Source organism: Vidua macroura, chromosome 27, assembly GCF_024509145.1.
Source record: "Vidua macroura isolate BioBank_ID:100142 chromosome 27, ASM2450914v1, whole genome shotgun sequence".
NCBI classification, from domain to species: Eukaryota; Metazoa; Chordata; class Aves; order Passeriformes; family Viduidae; genus Vidua; species Vidua macroura.
In genome coordinates, this window is record NC_071597.1 from 2397209 (window position 1) to 2414672 (window position 17464).

The window sequence follows — 17464 nt, forward strand, 5'->3', positions numbered from 1 at the left end:
GAGGAGAGATGGATGATGGATGATGGATGGATCCAGGGAGGGATCCAGGGATGGATGGATGGATGGATCCATGGATGGATCCATGGATCCATGGATGGATGGATGGATCCAGGGTTGGATCCAGGGTTGGATCCAGGGTTGGATCCAGGGATGGATGGATGATGGATGGATGGATCCAGGGATGGATGGATGGATGGATGGATGGATGGATCCATGGATCCATGGATGGCTGGATAGATCCATGGATCCATGGATGGATGGATGGATGGATGGATCCATGGATGGATGGATGGATGGATGGATGGATGATGGATGGATGGATGGATGGATGGCTGGATAGATCCATGGATCCATGGATGGATGGATGATGGATGGATCCATGGATGGATGGATGGATGGATGGATCCATGGATGGATGGATGATGGATGGATCCATGGATGGATGGATGGATGGATGGATGGATGGATGATGGATGGATGGATGATGGATGGAGGGATGGATGATGGATGGATGGATGGATGGATGGATCCATGGATGGATGGATGATGGATGGATCCATGGATGATGGATGGATCCATGGATGGCTGGATAGATCCATGGATCCATGGATGGATGGATGATGGATGGATCCATGGATGGATGGATGGATGGATGGATGGATCCAGGGATGGATGGATGGATGGATGGATGGATGGATGGATGATGGATGATGGATGATGGATGATGGATGGATGGATGGATGGATGGATGGATGGATGGATGGATGGATGGATGATGGATGGATCCATGGATGGATGGATGATGGATGGATCCATGGATGGCTGGATAGATCCATGGATCCATGGATGGATGGATAGATCCATGGATGGCTGGATAGATCCATGGATCCATGGATGGAGGGATGGGCGCATGACGGGTCAGGGTTGGTCCCTTTGGGGTTTCAGCCTCCCTGGGCTGTGGGGACAGACAGGAGGTGGGGGAGGGGCTCAGCTGGGGCCTTTTGGGGGGTTCGGGGCTGGGACAGGAGGGCCCCGGGAGCCGCAGCCTTTGGGGACCCCGCAGGGACAGGGACAGGCCCCAGCTGGGGGGTTCAGGTTGGGCAGGCCAGGAGCAAAACCCCAGAGCCACCCGGACTGCTCAAAAAGGAACAAAAAGGCAAAAAAAAAGGAGAGGAAGCGAGGCCGGGGAGTGGAGGAAAACCCTGGGAGGTGCAGGGATGACAAAAACGGGATCCAACAAAACCGCCGGGTCTGGAATCAGCCCACATCCACCCCAAAAACTGATCTGACAAAACCCCCAAACCTCTCCCCAGAAACTGATCCAGCAAGAACCCCCAGGTTTGGAATCAGCCCACGTCCACCCCAAAAACTGATCCTACAAAACCCCCCCGGGTCTGGAACCCCCTAAAATCTCTCCCAAAAACGGATCATACAAAAGCCCTGGGTCTGGAATTCCCCCCCCCAAAATCTCTCCCAAAAACTGACCCTACAAAACCCCTGGGTTTGGAATCATCCCACATCTACCTCAAAAACTGATCCTACAAAACCCCTGGGTCTGGAACCCCTGCAAAATCTCTCCCAGAAACTGATCCAACAAAACCCCTGGGTTTGGAATCATCCCACATCCACCCCAAAAACGGATCCTACGAAGCCCCCGGGTCTGGAACCCCCGCAAAATCTCTCCCAAAAATTGATCCAACAAAACCCCTGGGTTTGGAATCATCCCACATCCACCCCAAAAACTGATCCTACAAAACCCCTGGGTCTGGAACCCCCGCAAAATCTCTCCCAGAAACTGATCCAACAAAACCCCTGGGTTTGGAATCATCCCACATCCACCCCAAAAACGGATCCTACGAAGCCCCCGGGTCTGGAACCCCCGCAAAATTTCTCCCAAAAATTGATCCTACAAAACCCCTGGGTCTGGAACCCCCTCAAAATTTCTCCCAAAAATTGATCCTACAAAACCCTCGGGTTTAGAATCATCCCACATCCACCCTAAAAACGGATCCTACGAAGCCCCCGGGTCTGGAACCCCCGCAAAATCTCTCCCAAAAATTGATCCAACAAAACCCCCGGGTTTGGAATCATCCCACATCCACCCCAAAAATGGATCCTACAAAACCCCTGGGTCTGGAACCCCCGCAAAATCTCTCCCAGAAACGGATCCTACAAAACGCCCCGGGTCTGAACCCCCCAAAATCTCTCCCAAAAACGGATCATACAAAAGCCCTGTGTCTGGAATCCCCCCCAAAATCTCTCCCAAAAATTGATCCAACAAAACCTCCGGGTTTGGAATCACCCCACATCCACCCCAAAAACTGATCCTACAAAACCCCTGGGTTTGGAATCACCCCGCATCCACCCCAAAAATGGATCCTACGAAGCCCCCGGGTCTGGAACCCCCGCAAAATCTCTCCCAAAAACGGATCCGACAAAACCCCCAGAATCTCTCCCAAACGGGTGCTCCGCAGCCCGGGGGGGGCTCGGGCCCGTGCCCCCAGGAAGGGGGAGCGGGGTCCGGAGCTGCCGGGCCGGGCTCTCTGTTCCCCTGCCAGCGTTTGTTCAAAGGATCCACCCAAAAAAAAAAGCGCTGGAAAACCCAAATTCGGCACCGCGGAGCGAAACATCCGCACCTGCAACCCCCCCCCAACCCCCCCGAGCTGCCGGCGCTGCCCTGGGGAGGGCAGGGAAGGGAAAAAAAAAAAAAAAAGAAGAAAAAAAAAAAAAAAAAAAAAGGGAAAAAAAAAAAAAAGAAATAAAAGATCAAAATGTTGGCCTTGATTTGATTTTTTTTTTTTTTCCTCCCCGAAATCTTGCCAGAATCAGCAAGAGAGGAGCTGGGCTCGCTTCCAGAGCCAGAATCCAATTTTCCAGCCATTGATTATTTCCAAACGTGAAGTCTTTAAGTAGTTCCAATTTATTTTATTTTATTTTTTTTTTTAATCTCCTCTTCAAACCGTTTTGGGGTTTGGGTTGGGTTTGATTTTTTTTTTTCTCCCTTGTGTTTTGTGATGATGGTTCCGATTCAATTGCTTTAAAAAAAAAAAAAAATCAATAAAATCCCAGACTTTTAAAAAGTTGTTCCAGAGATTTTTTTTTTTTTTTTTTCAGGTTCCAGATGGGATAAATATTAAATGGATCCTGTGGAGAATATCATAAAAGAATGGCTGCAAACTGATAAGGGCGTTTGATCATTTTCATGTCGGTCATTGAGGTGAAGAATTCAGGTTTTTTGGGTTTTTTTTCCTTTAAGATAAACCCCTGGCTCTTGCTTTAAACACTGAATTTTTCTCTGAAATCGCCAGAGAAGGAAAATCTCATTATCGGGGTGGAAATCCTTTTTAAATCGCTCCCGCGGCAGAGCCTGCCCGAAATTTTCCCGCGGGTTTAAAAACAGTTTGGGAAAAAATGGGAATAAATGAAGCAAAGGCGTTTTTTGGGGTGAAAAAAGAGGAATTCCTGCCCGGGGCAGCATCCGCGGCGCGGGGACAAAGCCCCGCTCACCGCGACTCCGAGGGAAAGGGAATAAAATCCGATTTTTTATCCAATTTTAGCTCCGTGCCCTGTTTTTTTCGGAGTTTCCGTGCGCGGCCGATCCCTCTCCACCTTTTCTTCCTTTTTCTGCGTTAAAAACAAAAAAAAAAAAAAAAAAAAAAAAAAAAAACAAAAACAAATACAAAAACAAAAACAAACAAAAAAAAACAAACAAAAAACAAAAACAAAAAAAAACCAAAAAAAAAAAAAAAAACAAAACAAAAAATCAAAGGCACCAAAAGGGCTGAGAATCCTCAGCGCAAAAAATTAAAGAAACCGAAGGGAAATAAAAGGGCTGAAAATCCTCAGCGTTAAAAATCAAATAAATCGAAGGGAATTCAAGGGCTGAAAACTCGCAGAAAAATCTTCAGCGCTAAAAATCAAATAAATTCCAGGGCTGAAAACTCGCAGGGAAATCGTCAGGCCTAAAAACCAAATTAATTAAAGGGCTGAAAACTCGCAGAAAAATCCTCAACCCTAAAAATCAAATTAATTCAAGGGCTGAAAACTCGCAGGGAAATTCTCAGCACCAAAAATCAAATAAATTCAAGGGCTGAAAACTCGCAGGGAAATCCTCAGCCCTAAAAATCAAATAAATTCAAGGGCTGAAAACTCGCAGAAAAATCCTCAGCGTTAAAAATCAAATTAATTTAAAGGAATTAAAGGGCTGAAAACTCGCAGGGCTGAACCCCCCCGGCCGCAGATCCGAATTCAACCCCAATTTGGGACAAATCCGGAGCTTTTTCCCCCAAAAGCTCGGCCGGGCCCGAGGGCTCGCCGGGAGCTCCGAAGCGCTCGGAGCTTTTTTTTTTTTTTTTTTTTTTTTTTTGTGTTTTTTTTTTTTAACTTTCAACTTGGCCTTGACCTCGGGCTCCCGCCCGACCTTTTCCTGCCGGGAGAGGGGCGAGACCCTCGGCAAACGCCGCGCGGGGGCTGGGGGCGAGCAAATGGGGCTGCGGAGGGGGAAAATCCAAATTAAAGCAACGCCGAGCTGGTGGAAAAGGGGGGAAAAAGGAGCTTTGGGAGGTTGGAACTCAGCGGATTTTGGGGTTTTACTCGGATTTTTAATTTTTTTTCTCCCCTGCGGAAATGGAATTTTTGATTTTTACGTGGATTTATTTTTCTGTCAATGCGAAGATCGCGGTTGTTGGGATTTTTTTTTGTTTTGTTTGTTTTGTTTGGTTTTTTTTTGTTTGTTTTTTTTTTACGGGTGGAATTGGGGGTTGTGTTTGGGGTATTGGGGGATAATTGGGATTTTCCCCCGCCTGCCGTCATCGCTCCCAACCCCCGTTCCCGGCGGGTTTCTGCCCCCAGCGGGGGTCGCGGTTTGGTGGCCCAAAGAAGCCGCAAAAAATGAGATTTTTATTGCGGTTTTGGGCTCGCAGGTCAGAAATCTCCGGGTTCACTCACACGGAAGGAAAAGACGCCCGAGCCGAAGCTGCTTTTGGGGGAATTCCGGCAAAAGCTTTTCCTGAGCACGGCTTTTGGGAAGAAAACAGAGGGGGAAAAAAGGAAAAAATAATAATTTAAAAAAAAAAAAAAAAAATCCGTTCGTACCACGTGTGCAGCCAATTAAAAACTGGCGCGGCTTCAAGCGGGCACTATGAAATAATTCTTTTATTCACCCCCACACTCTTCCCACCCCCGCGTCCGTCTGTCCGTCCGTCTGTCCGTCTGTCCGTCCGTCTCTCTCTCTCTCTCCACCTGCCCGCCGCTCCTGGGAACCCCAAAGGGATTTTCCGGTTCCTTTTCCCACCTCCCTTTTCCAAACCCTTTCCCTCTGGGATGTTCCCAGGAGCCGGAGCCTCTGTAGGGTGGGGGGTTTTTTGTGTTTTTGGGTTTTTTTTGGTTTGTTTTTTGGTTTTTTTTTTTTGTTTTTTTGGGGGGGGGCGGATATCAGAGGCCGTTTTTTCCCCTTCCCTCCTGATTTTTGGGCCCTGAGGGCAAAGCGCTGTTCCCGAGGGGGCGGAATTGGGGTTTTGGAGGGGGATAAACGCCCCGGGGAAGGGAAGAATGAGGCTGGAAGGGAGGGAAGGGAGGGAAGGGAGGGAAGGGAGGGAAGGGAGGGAAGGGCTGGAAGGGAGGGAAGGGAGGGAAGGGAGGGAAGGGCTGGAAGGGCTGGAAGGGAGGGAAGGGAGGGAAGGGCTAGAAGGGAGGGAAGGGAGGGAAGGGAGGGAAGGGAGGGAAGGGAGGGAAGGCCCCGCTCCCAGGGCTCAATCTCTGCCCCACTTCGGCCCAGATGGGCCCGGGGCTCTGCGAGGGCTCGGGCTGGGCAGCAGAAACCCCCCCGGGATCTGCGTGGGAACAAACCACCAAAAAAAAAAAAAAATATATATATATATATATATATAAATTAAAAATTAAAAATAAAGGTGATTTTAACCCCAGGCCGGATTTTTCCACCCTGGGCCGCCATTCCTGATTGTCCCGTTCCTCGCCTTTCCTCTCTTCTTCTCCGCCGTTTCCCCACCTCTGCCTTCCCCACACGGATTTTATTTTTTATTTCCGAGCTGCGGCTCAGGAGCCACCTCCGAGTCCCCTCCTGCCACGTGCGGGGGGTCCCCTCCTCCTCCTCCTCCTCCTCCTCCTCCTCCTCCTCCTCCTCCTCCTCCTCCTCCTCCTCCTCCTCCTCTCTCCCCTCGCAATAAAAGCATTTTCGCAATTTCTCCAGCGCTTTATTGAGACCGAAGGATTTTTTTTTTTTTTTTTTGGATGCGGTGTTGGATTTTTTTTTTTTTTTTTCCCTTTCCCCCCCCCCCTCTTCTCCACCTTCCCCCCACACCGCAACCAATGAGCGAAACCCCCGCCCGCTGCGTCAGGCCGGCCCGGCGGGGGAAAAAGCAGCTCTGGGGGCGGCTCGCAGCCTTTTAAAAAGATCGGGGGGACCCCCCTGTGCTCGGGCAGTGCCCGGGCGCTCCGAGCAGCCTCTCCCCATGCCCCGGCCCCCGCGGCGCCCCCCATGCAGCCCCCGGGCCTCGAGGGGCTCCTGGCTCCGGGCGGCTTCGCGGGCGGACAGCCCCGGGGGCTGCTGCCTCCCCCTCCTCCTCCTCCTCCTCCTCCTCCTCCTCCTCCTCCTCCTCCTCCTCCTCCTCCCGGCCCTTCGCCTCCCCCCGGGATGAACCCCGGCTTCCCCCGGAGGCTCCCCCGGAGCCCCCCAAGCCCCCTCCGGGCGCCGCCCGCCGCCTCCGCGCCGCTGCCCTACGGCTACTTCGGCAGCGGCTACTACTCGTGCCGCGTGGCTCGCGGCTCGCTCAAGGCCGGCCCGGGCCACCAGGGCCCCTTCGCGGCTACCGACAAGTTCCTGGAGCCGCCCGGGGGCAGCGAGGACTTCCAGAGCCGCCCCCGCGGAGTTCGCCTTCTACCCGGGCTACGGCGCGCCCTACCCGCCCGTGGCCGCCCGTGGCTACCTGGACGTGCCCGTGGTGCCCGCGCTGGGCGAGCCCCGGCACGAGGCTCTGTTGCCGCGGACGGTGGCTACCAGCAGCCCTGGGGCTGGCCCGGCCAGATGTGCTGCGCCAAGGAGCAGGGCCCGGCCGGCTTCGTGCTGAAAGCCGCCTTCGCAGGTAGCGGGGCTCCGCGGGGCGGCGCGGGCTGCGCGCTTTGGGGGCTTGGGGTCCGGGCTTGGGGGGTTTGGGGTCGGGGTTTGGGGGCTTTGGGGGCTTTGGGGGTTTGGGGGGTTTGGGGGGTTTGGGGGGTTTGGGGTCGGGAGTGGGGATTGGGGTTTGGGGGGTTTGGGGTCTGGGGTTTGGGGGGTTTGGGGCCGGGAGTGGGGATTGGGGTTTGGGGGGTTTGGGGTCTGGGGTTTGGGGGGTTTGGGGCCGGGAGTGGGGATTGGGGTTTGGGGGGTTTGGGGGCTTTGGGGGGTTTGGGGTCGGAGTGGGGATTGGGGTTTGGGGGGTTTGGGGGGTTTGGGGTCCGGGAGTGGGGATTGGGGTTTGGGGGGTTTGGGGGGGTTTGGGGTCCGGGTTTGGGGGGTTTGGGGTCCGGCAGTGGGGATTGGGGTTTGGGGGGTTTGGGGGCTTTGGGGGGTTTGGGGTCGGGAGTGGGGATTGGGGTTTGGGGGGTTTGGGGGGTTTGGGGTCCGGGAGTGGGGATTGGGGTTTGGGGGATTTGGGGGGTTTGGGGTCGGGAGTGGGGATTGGGGTTTGGGGGGTTTGGGGTCTGGGCTTTGGGGGGTTTGGGGGGTTTGGGGCCGGGAGTGGGGATTGGGATTTGGGACCGGGGAGTGGGGATTGGGTTTGGGGGGTTTGGGGGGTTTGGGGTCCGGCAGTGGGGATTGGGGTTTGGGGCCGGGAGTGGGGATTGGAGTTTGGGGTTTGGGTTCGGGGAGTGGGGTTTGGGGTTTGGGGTGTTTGGGGTCGGGGAGTGGGGATTGGGGTTTGGGGGGTTTGGGGGTCTGGGATTTGGGGGGGTTTGGGCTCCGGGAGTGGGGATTGGGATTTGGGGGGTTTGGGGGGTTTGGGGTCCGGCAGTGGGGATTGGGGTTTGGGGCCGGGAGTGGGGTTTGGGGTTTGGGGGGTTTGGGGTCGGGGAGTGGGGATTGGGGTTTGAGGGGTTTGGGGTCCGGGAGTGGGAACTGGGGTATGGGGTTCGGGAGTGGAGTTTGGGGTTTGGGGTGGGGGGTTTGGGTGTTTCGGGGTCGGGAGATCGGGGTTTGGGGTGTGGGGTTTGGAGTGTTTGCGGTGTTTTGGGGTCGGGGATTGGGGTTTGGGGTGTTTGGGGTCGGGGATTGGGGTTTGGGGTTTGGCTTGGGGGGTTTGCGGTGTTTGGGGCTCGAGGAGTGGGGTTTGGGGTATGGGGGTTTTGGGGTCGGGGAGTGGAGTCTGGGGTCTGGGGTGGGGTGTTTGGGGTGTTTTGGGGTCGGGGATTGGGGTTTGGGGGTTGGGGTGTTTGGGGTGTTTGGGGTGTTTGGGGTGTTTGGGGTGTGGGGTTTGGGATGTTTGGGGTGTTTGGAGTTTGGGGTTTAGGGGGTTTGGGGTGTGGGGTTTGGGTTGTTTGGGGTAGGGAGTTTGGGATTTGGGGTAGGGGGTGTTTGAGGTTTGGGGTTTACGGTGTTTGGGGTAGGGGCTGCTCAGGGTTTGGGGTTTGGGGTTTTAGGTTTGGGGTTTGGGGTAGGGGCTGCTCTGGGTTTGGGGTTGGGGTAGGGGCTGCTCTGGGTTTGGGGTTGGTTGGGAGGTGGAGCAGGTTGGAGTTCACAAAATAATGATAATAATAATTTTAAAAATAATAATGTTAATAATGATAGTAATAATCATTATAATAATCACGATAATAATAATAATAATAACGCTAATAGCAGTAATAATAATGTAATTTAACTTAATTTAATTTAATTTTTCACGGCCATTTCTAACTCCGAGCAGGGAGGCAGAGGAGATTGACGGGGTTCAAATGATCATTTATTGAATTCCAATGATCATTTATCGGAATTCCAGTGATCATTTATCAGGATTCAAGTGATCCTTTATCGGAATTCAAATGATCATTTATCGGGATTGAAGTGCAAATTTATCAGAAGTCAAATGATCATTTATCAGAATTCAAGTGTTCATTATCACAATTCAAATGATCATTTATCGGGATTGAAGTGCAAATTTATCAGAAGTCAAGTGATGATTTATCAGAATTCAAATTATCATTTATCGGGATTTGGAAGATCATTATCGGAATTCAAATGATCATTTATCGGAATTCAAAGGATCATTTATCAGAATTCAAATGATCATTTATCGGAATTCCAGTGATCATTTATCGGAATTCCAGTGATCATTTCTCGGGGCACAGATGACGATATTATAGAGTTCAGTCCATGACATTATTAGAGCGAAAATATAGAACTTTAAAAATCTTTAAATATCAAAAAGGAGAATATAGAACTTTAAAAACACGAAGGAGAGAATAGAAATTAATTTTTTTAAAACACCAAGCGGGAGAATACCGAGCTTTAAAATCTTTCAAGATCGAGAGGGAGAATATAGAACTTTAAAATCTTTAAATACCAAAAGGGAGAATATAGACTTAAAAATTTTTAAATATCGAAAGGGAAAATATAGAACTTTAAAAACTTCCAATACCAAGAGAAAGAATACAGAATTCAAAATGTTTTTTAAATAGCGAGAGGGAGAATAGAGAACTTCCAAAACCTTTCAATCCAAGAAGGAGAATACAGAAATAATTTTTTTTTTTTAATATCGAGAGGGACAACACAGAGCTTCGAAATCTTTCAATATCAAGAGGGAGAATATAGAAATTAAATTATTTTTAATATTTCGAGGGAGAACACAGATCTGGCAAACCTTTCAGTCCCACGAGGGAGCAGAAGGAAACATTTTCAAACCTCGGCGGGCTCGGCGAGGGGAGCGGCGGGAGGTGCCGGGAGCGGGGCCGGGAGCGGGGCCGGGAGCGGGGCCGGGAGCGGGGCCGGGCCGGGCCGGGCTGGGCCGGGCCGGGCTGGGCTGGGGGGTTTGGGGGCCCGCAGTGACCCCGCAGTGACCCGGCTGTGTCCCCCTGTGTCCCCTCTGTGTCCCCATTCTGTCCCCCTGTGCCCCCTTTCTGTCCCTGCTCTGTCCCCCCGTGTCCCCCGCTGTCCCCCCGCTGTTCCCCGTGTCCCCCCGCTGTCCCCGGTGTCCCCCGTGTCCCGCTATCCCCGTGTCCCCTCTGTCCCCCGTGTCCCCTCTGTGTCCCCATTCTGTCCCCCTGTGTCCTCACTCTGTCCCCGCTCTGTCCCCCTGTGTCCCCTCTGTGTTCCCATTCTGTCCCCCCGTGTCCCCTCTGTGTCCCCGCTCTGTCCCCCTGTGTCCCCTCTGTGTCCCCGCTCTGTCCCCGCTCTGTCCCCCCGTGTCCCGCTGTATCCCCGCTGTCCCCGCTGTATCCCCGCTGTCCCCCCGTGTCCCCGCTGTATCCCCCGCTGTCCCCTCGTGTCCCCGCTGTCCCCCGTGTCTCCATATCCCTCTGTGTCCCGCTATCTCCCTCTGTCCCCCCGTGTCCCCCTCTGTCCCCCCGTGTCCCCATGTCCCGCTATCCCCCTCTGTCCTCCGTGTCCCCTATATCCCGGTGTTCCCGTGTCCCGTTATCTCCTTCTCCCCGTGTCCCCCCGTGTCCCCCGTGTCCCCCGTTTCCCACTATCCCTGTGTCCCCCCGTGTCCCCCGTGTCGCCGCTGTCCCCCCGCATCCCCGCTGTCCCCCTGTGTCCCCGCTGTCCCCGCTGTCCCCTGTGTCCCGCTATCCCCGTGTCCCCTCTGTCCCCGTGTCCCCGTGTCCCGCTGTCCCCCTCTGTCCCCCCGTGTCCCTGTATCCCCCCGTGTCCCGCTATCCCCGTGTCCCCCCGCTGTCCCCGCTGTCCCCCCGTGTCCCCGCTATACTGTGTCCCCTCTGTCCCACGTGTCCCCACTATCCCCCCGTGTCCCCGATGTCCCCCCGTGTCTCCCCGTGTCCCCGTGTTTCCGCTATCCCCCCGTGTCCCCCGTATCCCGCTATCCCCCCGTGTCCCCTCTGTCCTCCGTGTTCCCCGTGTCCCCCGTGTCGCGGTGTCCCGCTATCCCCGTGTCCCCCCGCTATCCCGTGTCCCCGTGTCCCCCCGCTATCCCCGTGTCCCCGTGTCCCGCTATCCCCGTGTCCCCGTGTCCCGCTATCCCCGTGTCCCGGTGTCCCGCTATCCCGTGTCCCGGTGTCCCGCTATCCCGTGTCCCGCTATCCCGTGTCCCCCCGCTATCCCCTTATCCCCTTCTCCCCTTCTCCCCGTGTCCCCCCGCTATCCCCTTATCCCCTTCTCCCCTTCTCCCCGTGTCCCCCCGCTATCCCCGTGTCCCGGTGTCCCCGGTGTCCCGTGTCCCCCCGCTATCCCCTTATCCCCTTCTCCCCTTCTCCCCGTGTCCCCCCGCTATCCCCGTGTCCCGGTGTCCCGGTGTCCCGGTGTCCCGGCGCGGCAGAGGCGGCGGGCCCGTGCGCCCCGGCGGGCTGCGCGCTGCGGCGGGGCCGCAAGAAGCGCGTTCCGTACAGCAAGGGGCAGCTGCGGGAGCTGGAGCGGGAGTTTCGCCGCCAGCCGCTTCATCACCCGCGAGCGCCGCAGGAAGGTGGCGGCCGCCACCGGGCTGAGCGAGCGGCAGATCACCATCTGGTTCCAGAACCGCCGCGTCAAGGACAAGAAAGCGCTGGCCAAGGGCAAGGCCGGCACCGGCGGCACCCCCTGAGGGGTCCCCGCGCGGCACCGGGACACGGCCACCCGCGGCTGGCACCGGCAACACCCGTTTGTCACCGGGACCCCCCGTTTGTCACCGGGACACGGCCACCCGCGACTGGCACCGCTACCCGCGTTTGTCACCGGGATCCCCCGTTTGGCACCGGGATCCCCCGTTTGTCACCGGGACACGGCCACCCGCGGCTGGCACCGGATCCCCCGTTTGGCACCGGCACCCCCCGTTTGGCACCGGGACACGGCCACCCGCGGCTGGCACCGGCACCCCCCGTTTGGCACCGGGACACGGCCACCCGCGGCTGGCACCGGCACCCCCCGTTTGGCACCGGAACCCCCCGTTTGTCACCGGGACACCGCCACCCGCGGCTGGCACCGGGACCCCCCGTTTGTCACAGGGACCCGCGTTTGCCACCGGGACCCCTGTTTGGCACCGGGACACTGCGATCCCCCTTTTGGCACCGGGACCCCCCGTTTGTCACAGGGACACCGCCACCCGCGTTTGTCACCAGGATCCCTCGTTTGGCACCGGGACCCCCCGTTTGCCACCGGGACCCCTGTTTGGCACCGGGACACTGCGATCCCCCTTTTGGCACCGGGACCCCCCTTTTGGCACAGGGACACCCCCAGTTTGTCCCCCGGGGAGTGAAGGGACACCGCCACCCCCATTTGGCACCGGGACCCCCGCTTTTGGCACAGGGACCCCCTCGTTTGTCACCGGAACACGGGGACCCCCGTTTGATACCGGGACCTCTCTTTTGGCACCGGGACCCTCCTTTTGATACCGGGACCCCCCGTTTGTCACTGGGACCCCCCGTTTGTCACAGGGACCCCCTGTTTGTCACCTGAGGGGTGAGAGGACACCGGGGCCCCCCATTTGTCACCGGGACCCCCTTTTGTCACAGGGATACCCCTCGTTTGTCACCGGGACACCGGGACCCCCGTTTGATACCGGGACCCCCCGTTTGATACCGGGACCCCCGTTTGGCACCGGGACCCTCCGTTTGTCCCCCGAGGGGTAAGGGGACAGTGCGACCCCCCGTTTGTCACCGGGACCCCCCTTTTGTCACAGGGACCCCCCTCGTTTGTCACCAGGACCCCCGTTTAATACCGGGACCCCCGTTTGTCAGCGGGACCCCCTTTTATCACCGGACCCCCCGTTTGTCACCGGGACCCCCGTTTGTCACCGGGACCCCCTTTTATCACCGGGACCTCCCTTGTGGCACCGGGACCCCCCGTTTGTCACCGGGACCCCCCGAGAGGAGGGGCCCCTCCCGCCGTGCCCCGCCGGTCGCTGCTGCTCCCAGAGCGCTCCAAAGACCCCCAAACCAACCCAAACCCCCCCCAAAAAAACCCTGAATTCCCCCCAAAACTCCGCTCCCGGCTGGGCGGCAGAATTTGGGGTTTTTAAAACAACGAAAGCCGTTCCAAAAAAAAAAATGCCCCAAATTCGGGCAGAACCATCGGGAGGCGCGTTCAAGGCGGGGGATAAATGAAGAAATTACCCCGCGTGTGAATTAATTACACAAAATTGAATGTACAGGACATGCTATGACCCGTGTAGGCACCCGTTTATAAAGGCACGTACTACTTTTATTATTATATTATTATATATTATTATTATTATTAATATTTTATTTTTTTTTTGCGAACGGTTATATATAAAAATTCCATATGCACATGCACACATTTAGCGTTATTTTACCTCTTTTTTCTTTTCCCCACCCCCGCGCGATTTTTTGTGCTTACAATTTTCTGTATTAGCCGGTGTATAAATGCACGATTAAAGGCGCTGTAGCCCTGTGTGGATATATAAAAATTATTAAAATATACTCGGAAAAAAAAGCGTATAAACATTTATAACCCGCAAAAAAAAAAAAAAAAAAAAAATCCATTTTTGACGCTGGTATCTTTACGAAATTAAACCCCGCTTTGGTTTGTGCTGAAATCCGCGATTTATAATTTTGGTTTTGTTTTTTTTTTGGCCTTTTTTAACACAAAAAAAAAAAAAAAAAAAAAAAAAAAAAAAAAAAAGAAAAGAAAAAATCCCGGCATAAAACCAAAATTATTCGGGTTGCTGTTGGAGAAGCGGAATAAATGGGGTGAAATTAAATATATGAATGAAATATTGGGATTCCCTTTTTTTTTTTTTTAATTATTATTTTATTTTTATTTTTATTTTCTCGGCTCTTTCCAGTTTGGGGGCAAGCTCCAGCTCCACGCTGACAATTTCTTTGTTTCAAACCTCGCTGTTTCAAGGCAGGGACTCGCCTTTCAACCCACCTGGAGCTCCCTAAAAAAAAAAAAAAACACCCAAAAAGCGAAAAAAAAAACCTCCACGCTTTCCACGCCAAATCCGCCTTTTCCCCCCTGAATTTTCCTTCTTTTAGAAATTCCAGGGTTTAGACCCCGTTTTGCGCTAAATAATGATAATTTCAGGTGGGATTTGGGTTTAATGAAGGATTTCTCGGATATTGGAAGCGGCCCCGGCTCCCGGCAGAGGCGGGAGGAGCGGAGCGGAGCCGGCCGCGCTCTCCTTTGGGTTTTTTCCCCCTTTTTTCCCCCTTTTTTCCCCATTTTTTCCCCTTTTTTCCCCAGATTTTTCCTCCCTGCGGAGCCGCAGGAGCGGAGCCTTTCCCTGGTGACGTCACAACGCCGGAGAGGCGCGCAGCCAATGGGCGGGCGTGCCGGGGTATGACGTCATAACCCCCCCGCCCGCGGCCGCTCCGTGACCCCAGCTGGGCAAAAAATTCCCTAAAAAAAAAACAAAAAAAAGCAGGAAAAGGTTTTTTTTTTTTGTGGGGTTGCGGATCCAGGAGCTCTCCCCCATCCAAATCCTGCTGGAAAATTCCCTGATTTTCTCCATAAATTCACTTTTTGATTTTTAATTTTTATTTTTAATAAATAAATTTCTGCCTCACCGGGAGAATCCCGGCCCTGATTTCCCGCCCCCCTTTTCCTCCACGCTCGGGGACCTCTGGATTTTCGCAAACCCCAAAAACCCGATTTGACCAATATTGAATTTTTCCCACCCATTCCTGCGGGGCTGCGGAGGCGGCGCCGCCCGAGGCTGGCGCGGCCCCCGAGGAAGGGAAATAATCCCATAAAATCCCGTAAATCCAGCGGGATTTATGGCTTTGGGAAGGGCCGCTCCTCTCCCAGCTCCGCTCCACGCTCAAGGTTATTCTTTCAGGGAAAGGTTTGGGTTGGGTTTTTGGGGTTTTTTTTTCCCCATTTTTATTTATTTTTTCCCGTTTTCCACCCAGAGATCTTTTCCCGGTATTCCCAAACCAGCTGGAAAGCGGCAGAGCAGTGGGAAACTGGGATCAAACTGGGAGCCGAGGTTCAAACTGGGAGTTATGGCTCAAACTGGGAACCATCACTCAAACTGGGAACCAAGGCTCAAACTGGGAGCCGAGGCTCAAACTGGGAACCAAGGCTCAAACTGGGAACCAAGGCTCAAACTGGGAACCAAGGCTCAAACTGGGAACCAAGGCTCAAACTGGGAACCAAGGCTCAAACTGGGAACCAAGGCTCATACTGGGAGTTATGGCTCAAACTGGGAGACCTCACTCAAACTGGGAGCCGAGGCTCAAACTGGGAACCAAGGCTCAAACTGGGAGTTATGGCTCAAACTGGGAACCAAGGCTCAAAACTGGGAACCAAGGCTCAAACTGGGAGTTATGGCTCAAACCAGGAAACATCACTCAAACTGGGAGCCGAGGCTCAAACTGGGAGCCCTCACTCAAACTGGGAGCCGAGGCTCAAACTGGGAGCCGAGACTCAAACTGGGAGCCCTCACTCAAACTGGGAGCCGAGGCTCAAACTGGGAGCCGAGACTCAAACTGGGAGCCCTCACTCAAACTGGGAACCGAGGCTCAAACTGGGAACCAAGACTCAAACTGGGAACCGAGGCTCGAACCGGGAGCCGAGGCTCGAACCGGGAGCCGAGACTCAAACTGGGAAACGAGGCTCAAACTGGGAACCAAGACTCAAACTGGGAACCGAGGCTCGAACCGGGAGCCGAGGCTCAAACTGGGAACCGAGGCTCGAACCGGGAGCCGAGGCTCAAACTGGGAAACGAGACTCAAACTGGGAACCGAGGCTCGAACCGGGAGCCCTCGCCCTGCCCTCCCCCAGCCGCCGTTCCCAGCGCCGGAGCCGGAGCGGAAAACGCAGCTGGGAAGGGGAGGAGGAGAAGTCTCGGGCAGAGCTGTAAAAGCTTCACACGGCGGCCCCAGCAAAGGGCGAGAAGGGCCCGACATCCTCGTAAAACGCCGGGAAGGAGCCGCTGCCGGGGCGCCGGGCCAGGGGAAGGCTCCCGCCCCCTCCCTTTGCCGTTGAACTTGAGACTCGCAAAACCCGGGCCAGAGCAGCCCTGAAAACTGGGCTAGACCAGCTCCAAATCTGGGCTAAAACAGCTCCAAATCCTGGGCTAAAACAGGCTCAAATCCTGGGCTAAAACAGGTACAAATCTGGGATAAAACAGCTCCAAATCTGGGCTAAAACAGCTCCAAATCCTGGGCTAAAACAGGCCCAAATCTGGGATAAAACAGCTCCAAATCCTGGGCTAAAACAGGCTCAAATCTGGGATAAAACAGGTACAAATCTGGGCTAAAACAGCTCCAAATCCTGGGCTAAAACAGGTACAAATCTGGGATAAAACAGCTCCAAAATCTGGGATATAGCAGCTCCAAACCTGGGCTAAACCAGCTCTCCCCTCTCCCCTCCTCTCCCAATTTCCCTCAAACCCAAACCCAAAATCCCTAAAACCCTCAAAATCTCTAAAATCCCCCAAAATCCTTCAAAATCCCTCAAAATCCTCCAAAATCCCCCAAAATCCCCAGAAGTGGCTTTGGGATCCCCAAGCCCCTCTGAGAGTTTCCCTCTCCCCTCTCCCTTCCTCTCTCCTCTCCCAATCTCCCCCCAAACCCAAACACCCCCAAAATCCTCAAAATCCCCCAAAATCCCCCAAACCCCCCAAAATCCCCTAAATGCCCCAAAATCCCCAGAGAGGTTCTGGGATCCCCAAGCCCCTCTCGGAGTTTCCCTCTCCCCTCTCCCTTCCTCTCTCCTCTCCCAATCTCCCCCAAACCCAAACCCAAACACCCCCCAAAATCCTCAAAATGCCCCAAAAATCCCCTAAAATCCTTCAAAATCCCCAAAATCCGCAGAGAGGCTCGGGACCCCCCGAGCCCCCCTGGCAGTTTCCCTCTCCCCTCTCCCTTCCTCTCTCCTCTCCCAATCTCCCCCAACCCAAACCCAAACACCCCCAAAATCCTCAAAATCCCCCAAAATCCCCCAAAATCCCCAGAGAGGCTCTGGGATCACCGAGCCCCTCTGACATTTTCCCTCTCCCCTCTCCCCTCCTCTCTCCTCTCCCAATCTCCCCCAAACCCAAACCCAAACACCCCCAAAATCCTCAAAATCCCCCCAAAATCCCCTAAAATCCTCCAAAATCCCCCAAAATCCCCAGAGAGGCTCTGGGATCCCCAAGCCCCCCCTGGCAGTTTCCCTCTCCCCTCTCCCCTCCTCTCTCCTCTCCCAATCTCCCCCAAACCCAAACACCCCCAAAATCCTCAAAATGCCCCAAAATCCCCCAAAATCCTTCAAAATCCCCAAAATCCCCAAAAGTGGCTCTGGGATCACCGAGCCCCTCTGAGAGTTTCCCTCTCCCCTCTCCCTTCCTCTCTCCTCTCCCAATCTTCCCCAAACCCAAACACCCCCAAAATCCTC

The 17464-nt window shown here is 54.5% G+C and overlaps 1 protein-coding gene across 1 annotated transcript; it reads left to right on the forward strand.

Annotated features, from left to right (window-relative positions):
• Positions 1–6652: 6652 nt before the first annotated feature.
• Positions 6653–11726, forward strand: HOXB13 (homeobox B13). Its single transcript, XM_053999890.1, is given in 5 exon segments — positions 6653–6877; positions 6879–6999; positions 7002–7100; positions 11466–11566; positions 11568–11726. Coding segments are annotated over 5 exon segments (705 nt in total).
• Positions 11727–17464: the final 5738 nt, after the last annotated feature.